The following is a 12,190-nucleotide window of genomic DNA, read 5'->3' on the forward strand; positions in this document are numbered from 1 at the left end:
TAAGACTAATTATTTGCAATTAATCAAAATTTAAACATGTTTATTAAGACATATGAACCCCCGTGGGAGGAGCACATGACTTGGAGATTCCTCCACTTGCTTCAGACTGTTCAGGTGTAACCTTATCCCTCAAGACTGCAGCAGGCCCGGAAAGCACACAGCCAGGACCCTGGGAATGCCCCAAGGCCACGTCTGTGGGCAGCTCTGAGGCCCTGCTCTGTGCTGATAATGACACCCTGTCCCTCTACAAAAATCTAGGATCCTTCATAAGCCAGACCAGCTCCAGGGCCTCCTGGGTTTTACTCTAAAGCAGCAATTTTCAACCCTTTTCACTTCATGGCACACACAAACTAATTACTGACATTCTGCAGCACACCAAAAAATCTATTTTTTTGCCAATCTAACAAAAAATAAATATACTTTTAGCCCTGGCTGGTGTAGCTCAGTGGATTGAGCGTGGGCTGCAAACCAAAGTGTTGCAGGTTCGATTCCCAGCCAGGGTACATGCCTGGGTTGCAGGCCATAACCCCTAGCAACTGCACACTGATGTTTCTCTCTCTCTCTCTTAATCTCCCTCCCTTCCCTCTCTAAAAATAAAATAAATTTTAAAAATCTTAAAAAAAATAAAATAAATATACTTTTGATTCATTCCTACTGGACAGCTATTGTTATGTTGGCTGTTCTCATTTTTTTTTTATTTGACACTCTAAAGGAAAGAGGTCAGTGGCCCTGACTAAATTGTCAGGTACTGCATATTTTAAACATTCCTGCGGCACATGGGCTGAACGTCGCTGCTCTGAAGGGTCAGATTTCCTGAGACTGCAAGTCAGGGGAAGACACACCTCTGCTCCAGCTCTCCTCCCGGGAGTTCTCCTGCGGGCACGGGCTTCTGTGGAGGAGAGACGAGAGACCTGCCTCCGCGTGAAGTGTTGGGAGGGAAGAACCGAGGGTTTTTTAGGAAGTGGTTCCGACCCTCTATTCTGGCGAGGAGAAGTCGCTCCAATTGTCTCTGTGGCACACGTAAATGGTTCATCCAGTTTTTATTCTTTGGCGAACTTGCTTTCTTTGAAACACAAAAATGTATAGAGTCAGTGCCAGGCAGAGAGGCTGTGTGTGCTGACATCTCGGCCAATGTCCGCTCTCCTCTGGACTTGGCTGTGGATTTATCACAACTTCCCGTGTCCCCTGGAACTCCTTCCCCTCATCATCCCTCCGTCCTCACTGCCCCGCCCCCACATGGCCCAGCCCAGGCCTCAACACTAACCTTAGCAGTTTCTTTGGTCCTGAGTTTGGTCTTCAGAGATGAGCCCCACGTCAGGCTGTCCACAGTGTAGTCCAACTCGTCCTCAGACCTCGTGCGTGTCTTCCCGCATGAGGCGTCATGCTTCTCCATCAGCTCTTTCTTGCTGATGGAACGCTTCTCACAACTGAACGTCAGTTTTAAATAGCCAGGGGCGAAGTTGCCTGGGGCACCGAGGAAACCCACTGAGCTGCCATACCAAGGTGAGGAGGTGGGCATTTCTCAGAGGACTAACTAAGACCACTTGGTATCTTGTCCTAAACTTTCACATGTCCTGCTCGATATACTTGCTCTTCAGCATATGAATGACTCCTGGCCTTTATTTTATCCACTCGAGACTTAGGACTTGGCTGTTAAGATCTGTTGTCAAACACGGTCAAAGGACATGCGTGGACCACTGTGATCCACACACGCACGTCCATATGGGAACATGCTTTCCTTTTTAAAAAGCTCACGCAGGAATCAACGTTTGTATTAGCTTTTTATACCTTTAAGATCATCCCCAGAAAGTTCAATGAGAACATTCATGGCTTGGCAAGAACACGGCGAAACTGGTACCACCATACGTTTCTTAGCACACTGCCTGATAAATCCTCAATACATGTCAACGCCACCCTTCTTCAGCTGCATAAAATAGTGGGTTTCCAACTAACTTTAAAAAATACTGAGTGGCTTAGTATTCCACGACACGTGGTTCTGCTGCGTCTTCTGGCCTTACTTTTCTACATGGCTCGGGCTCTCGGGGGACTCTTCCCACATCCGCCCACTCAGCTCTCTGGGTCCCAACCCTCCCACCCCGACCCTTCTTGGCTACAGCGGCCCAGAGGGCAGCAGAGTCTCACGGACCAGGGCTGCCGGGGGGCTCTTCTTCCGAGCCTGGCTCCAGTACGCCGTCCTGATGCTGAACACAAAATCCACAGCGACTCTTCCAAAGCACTGCCTCCCTGCGTAAGGCCAGCTACCCACCCCACAACTCATTCTAAGGAGATTCTGCCTCCTGTATTACAGGAAACTAGCCAGATCTCTCTCTCTCACACACACACGTACCCTTCTCTGCCTTCCTACCCAATCTTCTCTCCATACTCGAAGGGCGAAAACCTGTTCCAGTCCTGTATGAGCTATGGGAAAACCCCTAGGACCACGCTCTGACTCCATCAGGAACTTGCCCCTTGCTTATCCATGTCTTCACTGAAATACACTTGGTTTTGTATTACAGTTCATTCAAATACAGTTCTGAACACGTTCACATCTCTTGGCGCATCATGGCCCACAATGAGGAGTTGGGACTTCTGTCTGGCAGGCAGGTGTCGGGGGCTAGTGGGGAAGTGGCATGCTCAGCTTTGAGCCTCCCAAGAGTCACTACCAAAATGAAAGAAAACAGCCGGGGGGTGGGGGACACTATGAAAAAGGAAACGGTAGCAAAGGTGGTCCTGCTACTAAAGAGCTTCGCTGGGATGTCAGAGGCTCAGAGAGAGTCCAGCATTACCTTTGGGTGCGGAGCAAAACGGCGGGACATCTTTGTAGTAGTCGTCCGGGCAGATCAAATGATGCCTTTGTAGCAACTCGTTGTCCACACACCATCTGAAGATAGTCTTCTCTGCGGAGGAGGGAAGGAGGACAAAGGCTGAAGAAGCCACACCCACACCTTCCTCATCCTCGGAGCCTAAACCACCTAACCAAGTTCCTTCTCAGAGCCCGGTGGTCATTGTGAGACGCAAGAAACAAATCAGCGAACGTTTACCAGCCACTTACAAGAGGAGAGCCGTGGGGCAAGGCTGTGCCGTAGTATTATTTGAGCTAAAACATTGTTACTCACAGCAAGGCCTGTAAAAAAACAGCATTAAGAAAAGTATGGTAGATTGAATAAATGGGTCACGATTCTTCACCCATCTCCATGTCCACATCCTTTCCCACGTGACTCCTGCCCCAAGAGACAGGGTGCGCGCCTTTATTCTTGACTTTGGCCATGTGCTTGATGTGTTTTGACTAATGAGATGTGGGCAGAGGTTTGCAATGTGCTTGCACAGATGAGTGTCTCCCCTCCTGTGCCTCTGCCATCATGGTGATGGTGGATGGAAGACTGGAAAGTTTTCGAACTTTGTTGCTTGCGCCACTAACCAACATGGTGATTTTCAAATGGCCTCTCCTGTTGGAGGTTCCTAAAACCAAAAGTACAGGCGAGACAAGTGAAGAATACATGCTTTTCCCATCACAGGAGGGGAACACATTCCCCCAAAATGGAATTTATTTATAAAAAATTGTGTGTTTATTCTCACATGTTTAAACTTCAGTCACCTTCAAAGCCCTCTCCATTGGATGCCATACACTTATCAAGACTCTTTCAACTGCTCAAAACTATTTCTGAACTTGTCGATTTGGATGCCTTTTAGTGCTTCTGCTGTTTTTTTGTTTCGCCTGACCAAGGCTAACATGCCCTGTGCCTCCTGATGGGCCACAGTGAGGACAGCAGAGCATCATCCACGTGGTGTTGCTGCCAGCAGTGAGTCCGAGGCTGGTCATGACGAAGCATTAGAACCACCCTGCAGAATGAAAGGCCTGAGAAGAACGGTCAAAGGAGGGGATTGTGGGAAGACATGGAGTCGGAAGCACCAGAAATCTGTCTCTCCACCTAGACAACGACTGGTCGTGCTGGTGGAGTCAGCCTGATGGAACCAGTCTGGAACTCTGGAGTCTATCGAAGGCTGTAACTCCCAGGCACAGGCCTGGACGGTAAACCGCAGTCAACCTCAGCAGGGAGCACAGTGGTGCTTGGCTGGCCCTCATCTCCGGTCCCAGAGCAGGCTTCTGTGCGCATGCTTCCGGGGCAACCTGCACACAGTATGTGGGGACCTGGGTGAACGAAGAAGGCCCTGTCCTCCTCCAAAAACCCGGGATCTGTGCTCTGGCCGCTGATTACAGCTTCTGATCGCAGAGGTGTGGACAAAGAGGCGGCAGCTGTTATTGGTGTGCCTCCCCCTCCCGCTGAGGAGACTGCCAGGGAATTTAAAGGGCTGGCGTCTTTATTTTACCCCTTCATCTCTCTGCTTTTCCCTTTATGGGAGCCAGGTATTGAATACTATGACATTAAAAAACAACTGGATATTTGGGGAAAACTGAAGTATGATCGCACATGCCCAAGGAAAGGCTCAGGAAAGACCTGAGGAGGCCTTAAGTTTACACCTTAGGCTGATCCTCAGCACCTAGTGTCTATGATAATTAAATAAAACAAAGCAAAACAAACAAACAAACAAAAAAAAAACCAAAACCAGAACCAGCAAACTTTGTGGGATGCAAGGTTGGTACAATATCCACAAATCAACTGACGTGATATACCACGTAAACAAAATGAAGGATGAAAACATGATCATATCAATAGATTCAAAAAAAGCATTTGACAAGAGCCAGCACCCACTTATGATAAAAACTCCCGGCAAAGTGGGAACAGAGGAAACACACCTCAACATCACAAAGGCCACGAATGACAAACCCATAGCTAACATCATATTCAAACTAGGAAAAACTAAAAGTGTTTCCCTTAAGATTGGGATGAGACAGGGATTTCTGCTCTCACCTCTCTTATTCAACACAGCAGCAGAAGTCCTAGCCACGGCCATCAGACAAGAAGAAGAAATAAAAGGCAGGGAAGGTAGGAGGTAAAACCGTCATTATTTACAGATGACGTGATACTGTATACAGAGAACCCTAAAAATTCCACCAAAAAATTACTAGAACCAACAAATGAATTTGGGAAAGTGTCAGGATACAAAGTAAATATTCAGAAGTCAGTCACATTTTTATACACCAAAAATGGACTATCAGAAAGGGAAACTTGAACACGGGCTGTGAACCAAAGTGTCGCAGGTTTGATTCCCAGCCAGGGTACATGCCTGGGTTGCAGGCCATAACCCCCAGCAACTGCACATTGATCTCTCTCTCTCTCTCTCTCTCTCTCCCTCCATTCCCTCTCTAAAAATAAATAAATAAAATCTTTAAAAAAGAAAAAAAGAAAAAAAGAAAGGGAAACTAAGAAGGCAACCCCATTTAGAATTGCATAAAAAATACCTAGGAATAATTTAACCAAGGATGTATTTCAAAAATTATAAGACACTGAAGAAACAAAATGAAGATATAAGTAAATAGAAGCATATACTGTGCTCATGGATAGGAAGAATTAACATCATTAAAATGTCTAGACTACCTAAAGCAAATTATAGATTCAGTGCAATTCCTATCAAAACACCAAAGGCATTTTTCACAGAACTAAAACAAATAATCCAAAAATTTATATGGAATCACAAAAGGCCCCTCATAGCCAAACCAGCCTTGACAAAGAACAAAATTGGAAGTATCACGCTATCTGACATCAAACCATACTACAATTTTAGTCATTAAAACAGCATGGTACTGGCATCAAATAGACACATAAATCAATGGAAGAGAGCCCAGAAATAAACGCATGTTTCTATGGTCAATTAATATATAACAGAGGAGACAAGAACAGACAATGGAGTAAAGGCAGTCTATTTAATGAATGGTGTTTGGAAAATTGGACAGGTGTGTGCAAAAAATAAAACTAGACCACCTTCTTACACCATATGCAAGAATAAACTCAAAACGGATTAAACTCAAAACCATGACACTCTCAGAAGAAAAGACAGGCAGTAAAATCTCTGACATTCCTTAGCGATATTTTTTTCTGACACAGCTCCTTAGACAAGGAAAGCAAAAGAAAAAATAAACATACGGGACCACATCAAACTAAAAAGGTTTGGTGCAGCAATGGAAACCATCAACAAGGAAAAAAGACAACCCACCGAATGCGAGGAGCTATCTGCCCACGATGAATCTCATAAGGGGCTCACAGTCAAAATTTACAAAGAACGCATACAACTCAACACTAACACCTGCTACAACAGGGAAGAACCTCCAGGACATTACGCTAAGTGAAATAAGCCATTTGCAAAAAAGACAAATGCGATATGACTCTGCCAATCTGAGGTGCTTAAGAGTAGTCAACATCCCAGAGACTGGAAGGAAAGTGGTAGTCCCTAGGGGCTGTGGTGGGGGGGTTACTGTTTAATAGATACAAAGTTTCAGTTGTACTAGACAAAAAGAGTCATGGAGGTGGATGGTGGTGATGGTTATACATTAAAGTGTATTTAACACCAACTACTGAACTGTACACTTAAGAATGGTCAAGGTGGTAAAAAAAAACAAAACAAAACTGTCAAAACATGAAAGACAGGAAAAGATCCAAGCAATTGTTTCAAACGAAAAGTCTAAAAAGAGAGACATGATAATTATACGCAACAGGCCTTCCTAGACAAGATCCGGGACCAGAGGGGAGGGCGAGCCACTGTGGGCCGGCCGGCGGGGGAAATGTGCGAGGAGCCTGTGAGCTGGAGGTTAAGGTTGCACCAGTGCTGATTTCTCAGCTCGGAGGCTTGTGCGCTGGTTGCGTAGGAGAGTGTCCCTGTTTTGGAGACATGCACCCAGGAGCATCTTGTGGTAATGAAACATCACGTCTGCAACCTGCAGTCCAGACGTTCAGATAAAGACTGGAGAGTGGGCAATGGAGCGAATACTCAATGGAGTATACTCACAGCTGGGAAGTCAGGGCGAAAGGCACAGGGGAATTCTTCATACACACCTGGAGGCATCTTGATGATGGGCTCAAAGTCATAAACTTTGGCCTTGCGCTTGGCTCGCTCTTTCTCCGCCAAGGACCGTGCACAGGCCTGAATGATATGTCTCTCCAACATTTCAAACTCATCCAACCGCTGCTTATAGAGCTTCCGAATCTGGCAGGCGGTGATCAAGGGCACAGAAGTATGAGATCACACAGCTTTATTCAACCTCACCCCAGCGTCAGGGCTTCCTGTGAAGCCTAGAACAGCCACAGAACCATAGAGACCATCGGATCTAACCTCACGTATGCGAAAACTGACACTGACAGAGGAAAACGGCTCGAAGGTTTCATAGGAAAGTCAGTATAACAGAGGCAAGCTGGAAACCTGGTCCCCTGACTTCGCAGTAATGAGAGCTGTGACCCAAACTCTGAAATACCACATACAAGTGAGCACACCGCTGCGATAGACAAAGGGTTGCGCCTCTGCAGAAAAAGCACTTGTTACTGGGCTGCAGGGAGTGGAGTGAGCACACAGCCTCCAGCTGCCAGCTCCTTGGACTTTATCTCAGCAGCTTGAAAGCGCTTCAGCTGAGCCTCCGTTAAGGGAGTCCTCAGCAGCGCAGTGAGCAGGCAGAGCCAGCAGAGAGAACTCAAGTCAGCTGCTGGCCTCCTTGCCTAGATGAGGAAGCAGAGTTGCTTTTCCACAGCCTGGGCAGCCTCCTACAATCTAGGGATGTGCCTCGGTTAAGATTGTGGTTTGCCATAGAAAGGCAGGGGCCCCCAAGGCAAGGGGGGGTATGACTTTTAGCTTTATCTCCAAGGAACGACTAGTCTGCTATCTGAGCCAGTCATTTTATTTGTATACAGTCGTCCCTCGCTATATCGCGGTTCACTTATTGCAGCTTCACTGTATCTCGGGAGGACCTGCAATACAGTGAAGCTGCAATAAGTGAACCGCGATATAGCGAGGGACGACTGTATACTTCACTGGTGAGTACCCATATAGAATTTTATGTTGTTAAAATTACGTAGGTTTGAGAATGTAGAAAGTGTTTAAGAGCATATGAAGTGTTTATAAGAGTGTGGGAAAAGTTTATAGGAGTGTGAGAAGGGTTTATAAAGCCTTAAAAAATATATATATAATAAAATAAATATAACACCACTACTTCGCAGATTTTCACCTGTCGCGGGGGGTCTCTGGAACGTAACTCCCACAATAGGTGAGGGATCACTATATACCATACAGGCATAGCTCTTTTTATTGCACTTTGCTTTATTGAGCTTTGCAGGTTTTTGTGTTTGTTTGTTTGTTAACCAGTTAAAGGCAAGACCTTTTACCAGTAAAAAGATCACCACTCGCTTTATTTTGGTGATCTGGGACCAAACTTGCAATGTCTCCTAGGTATGGCTGTTTGTAATGTGTATGTTTGCAGAGAAATAAAGATAAGTGTTACAGATACAGGCATTATGTGTGTGGTATGTATTTTTGTATAAGTGCGTGTTCCGAGCATCCTTCCACTAGAATGTCACGTACACGGCGGCAGGGACTTAGCTCTTTCTCAGCTGCAACCCCCGAAGCCTGGAACAGCGCCTGGCACCCAGCAGGTGCTGACACTTGTTGAGCGGCAGGAGACAGCCTTCCTGAGGGCGCGCCCTGGGTCCCTCGCATTGTCCCCGGACGCGACGGCCCCGCGCCCCCACTGAGCACTGGTAGGAAGCGCGCGGGCGCCGGGCCGTGTTACCTGCTGCAGCTCGTCCACGAACTCCTCGTGGAGCGCATTCTCGCTGCCGCGGGACTTGATCAAATTTGTGCTCACGTCTTCGCCGATCACCTCGGCCGTGTACAAATTTCGGAAGACGCCAGTGAGCAAGTACGAGATGTCCTGGGTGCGCAGCGAGGTGGGGCGCAGACGCAGCAGTTGCGGCTCCCGGAGGGGCGGAAGCCCCAGCGGCGAGGAGCGGCGGGACCGAGTCCTGAAGCCGTAGTGGAAAGTCTCCGGGTAGGCGAGGGAGTACAGCCGTGAGGACTGGCTGGGACTGCGGGTTCGGGCCAGAGGTGAGGACGGCGCCCACGCTGCCTCGGAGAACCCGTAGGACCCAGACTGGGTCGAACGGCGGTCCCCGGCTTGCCCGGTCTCCATGGCAACTGAAAATGCCGCTCACTCTCCGCTGCACTTCCGTTTCTGGCCCTGCCTTTTCCGCTTTGTTTCCTCCCGCCCCCCCTCCCCCCTACAGCGTTGTGGGCGGTGTCGTCGTCGTCATCATCAAAGTGTTCGTCCCGAGGCATCACCTGTATTCACGTGAACTCAGTGGAGAAAGGGTTGGGGGCTCGATGGAGACACTGTTGACTGGCATAGGCAGGACAGTCTGATTACAAAACCTGGTACCCAATTACCTCCCTTCATCCGTCCATTTTCTAGTTTGTTAAGCAATCATTCATTCGCTCATTTAATATTTATTGTATGAAGATTCTGGTTAAGGTCTGCGCTGGGAGCTGGAGATACCCAAAGGGAGTGAGATACTGCTTCTGCCTTCAGGGAGCTGTGTGTGTGTGTGTGTGTGTGTGTGTGTGTGAGAGAGAGAGAGAGAGAGAGAGAGAGAGAGAGAGAGAGAGACAGGCCAGGGTGTTGAACCCGGTGAAACAGGAAAAAAACTAGTTTAGTGGGTTAAGGCCAAGGTTTAGATAAATGTTGGTGGTCATGGAACCACAAAGAACAGGAACTTTGGTCTGTAAGGGGGTGTGAACAGTGGCTTTTTGGAAGTGAAGACAAAGCTGAGATTTAAAAGAATGAGTAGGCTCACCATTAGGTATCAAGGAAGTGGAAATTAAAATCACAATGTGAAAGCACTACACACAAGTAGAACGTGCAATCAATCGATCAACAAATCAATGAAAACGAATGAGCCAGCCACCCAGTGCTGGAGAGGATGTGGAGCAGCTGGGTACTCCAGTTCTCGAGTATTGCAACGGGGATGCGAACTAGTAGCGCAGCCCTGGGAAACAGTTCTGCAGTGTCTTACAAAGTTACACGTAAAGCAGCCCCGGTCTTCCGTATTCTCCCAAGTGAATTGGAAACATATGGGCACCCAAACCCCTGCATGCAAATGTGTAAGACAGCTGTGTTCATAATCGCCAAAAACTGGGGAAGAAATGTCTCATCCACTGGTGAAAGTATAAATAAATTGTAGTACATTGATACAATGGAATACCCTCAACAGTAACGAGAAAACACTATTGATACACACAACAGCACAGATGAATTATCGAATGCCTTATGCTAGGTAAAAGAAACCATTCTCAACAGGCTATGCATACGGAATGATTCCATTTATAGGACACTCTGGAAAATGCAAAAGAGGAGACAGGCCAGGGGTGGTTAGGTGCTGGCGGTAAGAGTTAGTGCTGGCTCCAAAGGGGCATGAAGGGATTACCTGGGGGAGGGGGTGATGGAAATGCTCTGTATTTTGATTGTGGTGGTGGTTACAAACCTTAAGGGCTTGTCAAACCTCATGGGCCTGTACACTATAAAGGGTGAATTTTACTGTACATAAATGATACTCATTTTTCAGGTGAAAAAAGTAAGGATGAGTCGGAGGAAGCCAGGAGAGAAGGAGAAAGCACACTCGCTGTAGAAGGTCCCCGTTGTGCAAAAGCTATGCAAAACAAACAAACAAACAAAAAAACACAGGCGAGGACATGAAAGGGGATCGGGAGGGGAACTGATGAGAGATCCAAAAGGCAGAGCAGACAAGACTTGCTGATCGCTAATGGGAGTGAAAGAGAAGAGGGGATCAAGAATGACTCCCGAATATTCTGTAGTGCCACCAGGTGTGCACTTGTATGACCCACTGGAATGTTCTGGAGGAGGGCTGCTCTTGGCCAGGGCAGCCGTTTGACATCACACTGACTGTTGTCATCGGCACAGTGTGGCTTCTGCTCGCAGGCGACACCACTAGCCACTTTGTACTCCTGGGAAGAGTCTCTGTGCTTTACAGCCTGAAACCCACTTCCTGTGACAAGCCCCAGGATGCTTGCCCACAGCCCTGGCCCACTTCCGCTACCCTTGGTTGGGCCTAGCTCCCTCATCTGTTCTTTCCAGTACTTTGTCCTCAGAACTGGCCATCTAGGGCCCCTGCCCTCGACCGTGTACTTGAGAGGACCCTGCTCTGGCTCTCCTCCCACAGCACCCTTCTCTACAGGGTGAGGAGACCACTAGGCCAAGGTAACATGCCCCATGCCTGCTCTGTAAGTACCTGGGACCCTAACCTGATTTTCCCAGACATCCCGAGCCATTGACCGGGCCCGTGCAGGCCTTCCTCCCGCTGCTGACTGGTGTTTGCACTAAGGCATAGCTTTGGTGGGAGGAGCAGGGAGCTTGGGCAAGTGGGCTGGTTTGTCCAATTGTCTATGTGCATGCAAGGTCCCCAGCCTCCATTGTGCTAATAGTAGGAGTATGACTGCCCAAGCTGGGTGGTCTTGTTAGTTAGGAGCCCTTCTGCTTATGGAGACTCCCTGTCGTTGGGCAGGACAGGACACGGGATTCTGGCCATCACTTTTGGCCTCTCCATCCTGCCTCCAGGCAGCCTCGGAGTAGGTCACCAGGAGTCTGAAGCAGCCAGGGAGGGGTCTCCTCTTTTTCTGACCCCTCCCACTCTCTGGCTTCAGTCCCCTCTGCTCTGTCCAGCACCTCTTCAATTTCTCCGGTAGCAATGGCCACTCCTCCATCCTCATCGTCCTTGACCTTTCAGCACTATCTGCTGCAGCGCATTCCCTGTTAGTGGCACACCCTGTTCCCTTGCTTTCCCCTCTCCGAGCTCCCCCATCCGCACGCTCTTCTCCCTCTTCTCCCTTTTCCCTCGTCTACCCGTATCTCTCCGCCTGATAAGCTGGATTCATCCCAGATCCCACTGTGCCCAACATTCAGTCTGTTTGCTCTCCGACTAACCGAATAAACAAATGGTTCAAACCCTGCCCAGTAACAATGGGCTCCTGCCACTTCTGGACCACGTGCCAGGCCCTCCCCTGTGAGGAATTCAGCAGCACAGGGGGGACTCTTGATGAGCTACCTTCCTCATGTTATAACCTGCTCTGCTCACCCAAATTTTTGTTTGTTTATCTCTGGGTTTCCACATGCATTGTTTGGCCTTTTATTTTATTTTTTTTCACTTTTAAAATTCAAAAGTTATATATACATCATCACGATAAAAAAATAAATATCACATAAAGAATAAAAAGTGTCCTCTACTCAATCTCCTTCCTT

At 47.9% G+C, this 12,190-nt stretch overlaps 1 protein-coding gene across 1 annotated transcript in view; it reads right to left on the reverse strand.

The window, feature by feature from the left end:
* Positions 1–9,070, reverse strand: part of DLEC1 (DLEC1 cilia and flagella associated protein) — a 48,227-nt gene extending 39,157 nt beyond the window's left edge. The window contains exons 1-5 of the mRNA XM_045856796.1: positions 8,672–9,070; positions 6,951–7,101; positions 2,787–2,897; positions 1,265–1,464; positions 843–1,063 (exon numbers count right to left, since the gene is read on the reverse strand). Coding sequence (XP_045712752.1) covers positions 843–1,063; positions 1,265–1,464; positions 2,787–2,897; positions 6,951–7,101; positions 8,672–9,070 — 1,082 coding nt within the window. The remainder of the gene's footprint in view (positions 1–842; positions 1,064–1,264; positions 1,465–2,786; positions 2,898–6,950; positions 7,102–8,671) is intronic.
* Between the last annotated feature and the right edge of the window lie 3,120 nt (positions 9,071–12,190).

The sequence above is a fragment of the Phyllostomus hastatus genome, unplaced genomic scaffold (assembly GCF_019186645.2).
Source record: "Phyllostomus hastatus isolate PE091 unplaced genomic scaffold, TTU_PhHast_1.1 phas_scaffold_129, whole genome shotgun sequence".
Classification (NCBI taxonomy): domain Eukaryota; kingdom Metazoa; phylum Chordata; class Mammalia; order Chiroptera; family Phyllostomidae; genus Phyllostomus; species Phyllostomus hastatus.